General features: G+C 37.3%; 1 protein-coding gene across 8 annotated transcripts in view; it reads left to right on the top strand.

The window, feature by feature from the left end:
• Positions 1 to 8,513, top strand: part of LOC112146969 (disintegrin and metalloproteinase domain-containing protein 11) — a 35,517-nt gene that overhangs the window by 20,901 nt on the left and 6,103 nt on the right. For 3 of the 8 annotated variants that reach the window (XR_004948314.1, XM_036213171.1, XM_036213172.1), the window contains 2 exons: positions 3,384 to 3,495; positions 7,279 to 7,296. Coding sequence is in view for 5 of the 8 variants with exons in the window: in XM_036213171.1 (XP_036069064.1) it covers positions 3,384 to 3,495; positions 7,279 to 7,296 (130 nt within the window). In the remaining 3 variants the exon portion in view is untranslated. Of the gene's footprint in view, positions 1 to 3,383; positions 3,496 to 5,945; positions 6,055 to 6,316; positions 6,408 to 7,278; positions 7,297 to 8,513 lie in introns of those variants that run through there. The other 5 variants (XR_002919351.2, XR_002919350.2, XM_024273074.2 and 2 more) reach the window with 5 other exon arrangements.

The following is an 8,513-nucleotide window of genomic DNA, read 5'->3' on the forward strand; positions in this document are numbered from 1 at the left end:
TTTATTTTCATTGTCGTAGTGATCCTTAAACTGTTTTTGCGTCAATTGATTTGCTGATGTGATTTGGACTTCAGGGCCACCGTACAAAAATGTAAATTCAACAAAAAAATCAACAAATATGTTTTTTTTATTAATTTGTTGACTAGTAGATGAATAAAATCAATCATAGATTTGTTTAACAAGGTTTAAAAATCCACAGCATTACTTTATATAGTGATTTTAATAATTTACTTTTATTTTGTTAATATTTTCAATAAATAATCAAAACGTTTGTGTTGAGATAAACTCAGATGGGTCAAAGTTTCCTTTTTTTTAACCAATTTTTTTTTTCTTTTAATTTACATGTATTATGAAGGAACTCACAAAGTTCTGAGAAATTTTAGATTTTCACAAATTCAAATCATTTGTGTTTTTTTATGAAGATTTTAAAAAAAGGATAAATCTGCCTCCGTTAAAAAGTAAAATTTGCACGTCTATTATATCACTGTTGACTTTTCCCTGCAGGTAATATCGTTTTAGAACTAGGTGTTAATTTTCCAGCATTCACTCCAGCGTTTATTTAAAAAATAACATTTTTACAACTGAAAAGTTTGATTAAGATCAAATAAGATGAGTTAAACTTTATTGATCCAGCTTTGGGAACATTTAATTGTCACAAGAATCAAAGTGGAATGCAAGAAAAATATGAAAAATGTAAAAGTGAAGGAAAAAAAATCAAAATCATGTCAATAATAAACACCAGAGCCAAAAAAGCTGCAGTGATGTAAATGTTTAACCAGCAATAAACTAATATTTATATATTTTATGTTAGTTTATAAAGGTTGGTGTGAAAGATTTTTGTCTCATTTTTATTTGGAAAACTTGTAAAAAGGGAAAAATCATTTTAACTAACCATGTCTTTGCCCGGACTAATGAAGGTTATTAAACATGTTTGATAAGTTTAACTTTTTAAAGATATAAATCACTAAAATTTTTGTTGAAATGGACTTCACCAAATTCATTTGAGATATTTTGCTTTTTTTTTTAAATAAATAATATTTATTATAGTTTATTATAGTTTTCATAGTTTAGTATTTATCATTCTGTTGGTCCAAGAAGGAAATTCAGAGTTCAAACCTGCACTCAGAGTTGACTGACTCAGAGTTGACTGACTCAGAGTTGACTAACTCAGAGTTGACTGACTCAGAGTTCGCAAACTCAGAGTTTTATCGGTTTCAGAAACCATTTAAAGGAACTGAAAACGTTGACTTAAATGTGTTTGATTTCCATTTCCATCTCAGTACGAGCAGAGAGGAGTTGTGTGTCGAGGAGCCGTGAACGACTGTGACATCCCAGAAACCTGCACCGGAGACTCCAGCCAGGTGAGGCTTTCTGCGGCCAAATGCGCCTGATGGCGTCCCACAAAGCATCCGTCATGTGATGTTCTGATTCTCTTGCAGTGTCCTCACAACGTCCACAAGCTGGACGGCTACATGTGTGACAACAGTCAGGTTAGGCCTGCTTTCCTGCATGTTGTCCAGTTCGCTGCTGAAGCTGTTTGTGCTTGAACGCCTCCCTTTGACCTCGGCAGGGACGATGTTACGGCGGGCGATGCCGGACTCGTGACGGACAGTGCAAAGGACTCTGGGGCTTCAGTATGTATTGTGAAACCACATCTTCCAGCAGGACTTGTCAGATGTTTTATCGTATTTATTGCCTTTTTAGATTCGGCGGACAGGTTTTGTTACGAGAAGCTGAACGCCGAGGGGACGGAGAAAGGGAACTGTGGTCAGGGTCCGGGGGGACAGGGCTGGCTGCAGTGCAACAAGCCGTGAGTTCATGTCAACGCTTTAATCTGCTGCTCCCAACTCCTGTGCGACAAGATAACCAGAGTGTTTGATCCCTCAGGGATGTGTTATGTGGTTTCCTGTTCTGTGCCAACGCCACCACGAAGCCCAAGTTCGGAGATCTGCAGGGCGAGGTGACCAGCTTCACCCTGTACCATCAGAACAAGTACCTGGACTGCAGGTGGGTCGTCACTTCCAGAACATCTACCCCCTTCAGTTAGGTTTCTCAGTGATGACTTCTCCCACTGTTTTGTTCAGAGGCGGCCATGCTCTTCTTGAGGACGGCTCAGACTTGGGTTATGTGGAAGACGGCACCCCATGTGGGCCCAACATGATGTGTCTGGAGAGACGCTGCCTCCCTGTGGCGGCCTTCAACCTCAGCACGTGTCCCGGCTCGAAGTTTGGAGGAATCTGTTTTGACCATGGGGTAAAAACATCCACATTAACATTTTATTTCACCTTTAAAACCCCACTCCGATCACATTTTGTGTAAAAGTTTCTGCAGAAAATACTGTGTGTAACCCCGCCCCCTTTCCCGCTACAGAGCAAAGTAGAGAGTTTGTGGCCTGATAAGCATATTTTCTGTCACAAATAAACTCTTTTTCAAACATGAACAACAATATGAACTAGAAAAGTTCCATTGCATGCGATAACTACATAATTTGGTAAAACAGGAATTGTATGTTTTAAAAAGAAAAGTTTAGTGTGTTTTCTACTTTTTTGACAACATAAAAAAATGAATATATCACATTTTTATTCATATTTTTGCTACTGGTATTTGGGCTGGGTTGAAAAAAATCCATGAATCGATTTAAGCTTAATAGATCAATAATTGATTCACAAAAGATACAAATCGATTAAGCACACAAAGCTAAAATCCGCTAGCTTGATGCTAACGTTCAATAGAATTTTCTATAGGACGGCTAATGCTAACGCTCAGTTGACCACAAAAATACATTTTTGACTAAATCAACATCTTTATTTACTTACAGGCAAACTCTTTTAACGGAAATAATTTTTAAAGTAACTATTTGTGGTCTAAAACTTCGTTTTTTCCCCTCATACTGTTGTCTTCTTCTCGGACAAAGTGTACTTCTACAGCGCGATCGCCACCTAGTGGCCAAACTGAAAAACCCTCCAGGAGAAGCGGCAATGTTTACAATGTTAATTTTATCAATAAATTTGACAATATGTGAACTGTATGATATTAATATAAATATATTAAAATTAAATAATTGATTTTTAATGTATTTCTAAACAAATGTGTATAAATTTGTAAACTTAAAATCTAAAGAATTGGAAAAAACATCGGAAACGAATCAATTCAGGCTCTTGTGAATCGAATCGAATCATTTTTGGAAATTATAACCGATACCCAGCCCTAACTGGTATAGCAATAATATCTATCAAAAACTTGATCCTAATAACTCTAAAATAGTTTTGTGCAATATTTGATCCACAATGTATGAAACTGACCAGAATCTTTTGTGAAACCGTATTGACCCAGTACTCCAAGTTTAAACAGCCGATGTTAAAATCTTCTCGTCTCCCTTGCAGACCTGCAGCAACGAGGTGAAATGCATCTGTGACAGGGACTACACGGGGAAGGACTGCAGCGTGTTCGATCCCATCCCAGAACCCACGGTCCCATCAGGCCCAGAGAAGAAAGGTCCATAGCTCCTCTCAGCCTCACCACGTCTCTCTCTCTCTCATATCCCCCTCATGGTCTTTAATCATCACCGCTGTAGCTTCTTCATGTACTGAAGCTGATGCTTCGCTGTGGGCACAACCTAGGACAGTTCACCTGAACGTGGACCGCTTTCGTGTTTCTTTTCTTCCTCTTCAGTCTTGGTTTTGGTGTTGGAGTGGTATGAGTGTGTCTTGACAATCATTTATGCACAAATAATTCTTATTTTCAATTATTTCTTAACAACTTTTATCACTGGGAAAAGCAAGCTGAGAACTCTTTCAATACAATTCCATTATGTATTTAAAGGAAAAGAAGTTTGTAAAAAAATATATATATATATTGAATATAAAAGCTAAAAATTCTGCCATTTACAATACTTTTGTTGATTTAGCGATAGGGGCAGATAATATAAGAACCGCCATCAGTGTGTGAATGTGTGTGCATGGATGAATAGTACTGAGACTGTAAAGCGCTTTGGGCCTTTGAGGAAGGTAGTAAAGCGCTATACAAGTACACGCCACTTTCTCTGACCAAACAGCCAAAAACGCAACTTATACGCCAAAAAATGAAGTGAAGCTTTCTGCTTCAGAAGGTTTAGACAAAGCAAGGATATTGATTACAACAGAAAGAAAACTTTTAAACTCAGAGTCAAAGCCATCAGACATCAATCAACAATAGCTCACAAGGATCTAGACAAGGGGTGTCAAACTCAATCGCACAAGGGGCCAAAATCCAAAGCAAATCTTAGGTAGCAGGATGAACAGGACAAACAATTGTTGAACACATTTTTAAAACTTTAAATTGGTAACTTTTTAACATAATTATGAACTAGATATATAGCATTACCTGTGATAATGCTAGAGTGAAAGCTGTAAGCTGAATTTGGCCGTCAATAGAATTTGAAGATGCTAGTGCTGATAGCTGAAATCACTGAAGCTAATAGCTGAAAACGCTGAAGTTGATAGCCAGCTAAAAATATTAGCTAAATATTAAAGTAGCCTAAAAAACTATTAAAAAAACATTGGTTAGCCAAAACAGCTAGCGTGTTGCTTCAAAATAGCCCAAAAAACTGAAAAAAAGCCTAGATTAACCAAAACAGCTAGCATGTAAATATTAGCCTAACTCCAAAACAGTTGATAAAACTTTTTTTAAAAAAGCCTAAATTAGCCAAAACAGCTACCATGTAGCCGAAATATTAGCTGAACTTCAAACAGCCTAAAAAACTTTTACAAAAAGCCTTAATTAGCAAAAAAGCTAGCATGTGGCTGAAATATCAGCTAAACTCCAAAATAGCCTAAAAAATGAAAAAAAGCCTTAATTAGCCAAAACAGCTAACATGTAGCTGAAATATTGGCTAAACTCCAAAATAGCCCAGACATTTTAAAAAGAAAAGTCTAAATTAGCCAAAACAGCTAACATGTAGCTGAACTATTAGCTAAACTCCAAATAGCCTAAAAAACTTTTTCAAAAAGCCTTAATTAGCAAAAAAGCTAGCATGTGGCTGAAATATCAGCTAAATTCCAAAATAGCCCAGACATTTTAAAAAGAAAAGTCTAAATTAGCCAAAACAGCTAGCATGTAGCTGAACTATTAGCTAAACTCCAAATAGCCTAAAAAACTTTTTCAAAAAGCCTTAATTAGCCAAAAAAGCTAGCATGTGGCTGAAAAAATATCTAAGCTTCAAAAGAGCCTAAAAAACTGAAAAAAGCATAAATTAACCAAAACAGTTAGCATGTAAATATTAGCCTAACTCCAAAACAGTTGAAAAAAGTTTTTTTTAAAAAAGCCTAAATTAGCCAAAACAGCTAGCATGTACCAGAAATATTAGTTAAACTACAAATTGCCTAAAATTGTTTTCAAAAAGCCTTAATTTGCTAAAAAAAAAGCTAGCTTGTGGCTGAAATATTAGCTAAACTCCAAAATAGGTTAAAGATTTTTAAAAAGAAAAGCCTAAATTAGCCAAAACAGCTAGCATGTAGCTAAAATATTAGATAAATGCCAAAATTGCCTAAAAAAAATCTCAGTAAATGCCAAATAGTCCAAAAAGCTAGCAGAATACCAATTTTTAAAACATTAAAACTGTAACTTTTTAACATAATTATGAATAATAAAAAGGCAGGAATATTATTCCAGAATGAATCAACCTAAACCTTAAATAACTTAAATATTTTCCATAAAAATATATTTTGTCAAATTTAGAAATAAGCACAAGATAACATTGGACAATAAATAACAATAAAATAAAACGGTCTGGAGGGCCGGATCTGGCCCCTGGACCTCGACTTTGACACGTGATTTCGACTACAGGAAGTAGCTTTGTTTTTCTCACCACTGTGTCCGTTTTTGTGGCATGTCAGTAAATCTTTATATGTGTGTGTGAGGTACTGAAAATCTTGTCATTTTGAAGCGTCTTCCTTACTTTCTTGCAGTCTGCCAATGGCACAGAACATTTGAGCAGCTGCTCTTATAGAGCCAAAAAGCCACCCTGAGCAAGAGGGTGTCCCGCTGAAAGAGCAGGAGAGGGGGAATGAGAACAAAGTAATACAACGCTCTCTCCTTTTCTTTATGTCACCGTTGTCTCCTCCTCCCCACCCGAATGTCCTCCCATCTTCATCCCACGTGCTCCTCCTCCTCCTCATCTCTCTGTCTGCAGGTATCTCATGTGCCTCTCTCTTTCTCTACTGGATGTCGTTACCGTACGGTGTTGATGCTGTCCTCTGACGTGTGTTTTTTAGTGGTGTTGTTTTTTGTTTCTGCCCCTCCTCCGTACCCCCCCTCCCCTCCTCCTTCCTCTGCGCAGGTCCCAGTGGCACCAATATCATAATAGGCTCCATCGCAGGTGCTATTCTCCTGGCAGCTATAGTCCTAGGGGGAACAGGATGGGGATTTAAGTAAGAGTTCTGGCATGCCTCTGTGTACCTGTCTGCTTCTACCTGAAGGACCCCCGCGTCCACCCCTCCCACTATCACCCCTCTAACAGATCAATCTCACCGCTCAGCTCTGGGGAGGGGAAGTGGGGCGTCCAGCTTTTGGCTTCAAATTCAAATTGCTTCAAATCTTTGGTCCTGCACCGTCCCTCCCCGAAAAGCCAAGCGTCCCGCTGGAATGACAGGGCTCTTCTCTGCCAGAATCTACTAGATCTGACCTGATTTAATCCACTGGTGCCACATCTGGAAGTTCCCCATACTTTTGTTTCTTTTTTTCCTCAGAATAACATCTTTTTTTTAAGTGGCTGAACTTTTTATTATTCTCCTCATTAGCTTCCATATTTTCCTCCTCATGTAGGAATCATCCTGAAATCTCCACCTCTGCATGCTTGCTATTGTTTGACACTGACCTAAAAGGACTGCTGTTGCACTTATGGGATTTCTTTATTTACTTCTGTCTGATGGTAAATAGTTGTCTTCTAAAGAGCCAGTTACAGTTGTGAGGTGCAGTCGGTCCTTTCAGGGCGGAGCTGGGTGTCTCTGCATGCGTGCATGAGCTGTGAGCGGGCAGTTTTCGGGGCAAAGTGCCACCGTCCTGGTGCTTGTGATCGTCCCCAACACATCAACATGGGAACTACGTACTATAACAGCTGATTCAAGAGTTCTCCTGCAGTCTGACATGTTTTAAAACTGTAAAATCGACTTTTTTTACTGTTGAAGCTGATTTTACAATATCTATTTTTTATTTCTTGCATTTTCTACAAGCTCTGAAGCTCTGACTGTATTTATGAATGCTACCTCTTGTCTCTTTCCTTGCTGTTCTCTCGGGATGCAGGAACATTCGAAGAGGAAGGTAAATGACGGCACCGATGACCCGCTCATGCATCCGTCATCAACATGACTCCTTTAAACGAGTCTTTGAGACCCGACTATCAGCTTGACTAGATTTGACTAGGATAGACTGAACTAGACCAGAATGGAAAAAGATAGAATACAACAGCATTCAATAGCATAGACTAGATTAGGATAGAATGGACCCAACCTGACTTGAATAGAATAGAATAGAATAGAATAGAATAGAATAGAATAGAATAGAATAGAATAGAATAGAATAGAATAGAATAGAATAAGATGTAAACAAATAGACTTGAGTAGGATAGAGTGGATTTGACTTAAATAGAACAGACTAGGGTATAATAGACTAGACTAGAATTGAATAGAATTGAACACAACAGGATAAAAAAAGCACTGACTAGATGATAAGTAAAGAATAAACTCGACATTACTAGAATATAATAGAATACGATGCAAAAGAATAGACTTGAGTAGGATAGAGTGGACTTGACTTGAATAGAGTCGACTAAGAAAGGATAGACTAGGATATAATAGACTTGAATAGAATAGACTACACTTGACTGGGATAGACTAGATTAGACTAGACTTGACTAGAATAGAATATACTTGACTAAAACAAAATAGACCAGACTCAGCTAAAATAAAATAGTATGAAATAGACTAGACTTGACTAGGTTAGACCAGACTAAACTAGACTTGACTAGAATATAATATACTTGACTAGGATACAATTGACTAGGATATAATAGATAAGACTTGACTACCATACCTAGACTAGAATTGACTTGACTAGAATAGAATATACTTGACTAGGACAAAATAGAGTAGATTTGACCATGACAGAATAGACTGGGATAAAATAGACTAGACTTAAATATAATAGTCCAGAATGTAATGGATTACACTTGACTAGGATTGAATAGACAAGGATAAAATAGACTAGACTTGACAAGAACAGAATAGACTAGGATAAAATTGACTAGACTTGACTATGTTAGACCAGACTAGACTAGACTTGACGAGAATATAATATAATTGACTAAGATATAATAGATAAAACTTGACAACCATACCTAGACTAGAATTGACTCGACTAGAATAGAATATACTTGACTAGGACAAAATAGACTAGACTTGACTAGAACAGAATAGACTAGGATAAAATAGACTAGACTTGACTAGGATAGAATAGATTGCACTTTAATAGGATAGAAT

The sequence above is a fragment of the Oryzias melastigma genome, linkage group LG8 (assembly GCF_002922805.2).
Source record: "Oryzias melastigma strain HK-1 linkage group LG8, ASM292280v2, whole genome shotgun sequence".
Lineage (NCBI taxonomy): Eukaryota > Metazoa > Chordata > Actinopteri > Beloniformes > Adrianichthyidae > Oryzias > Oryzias melastigma.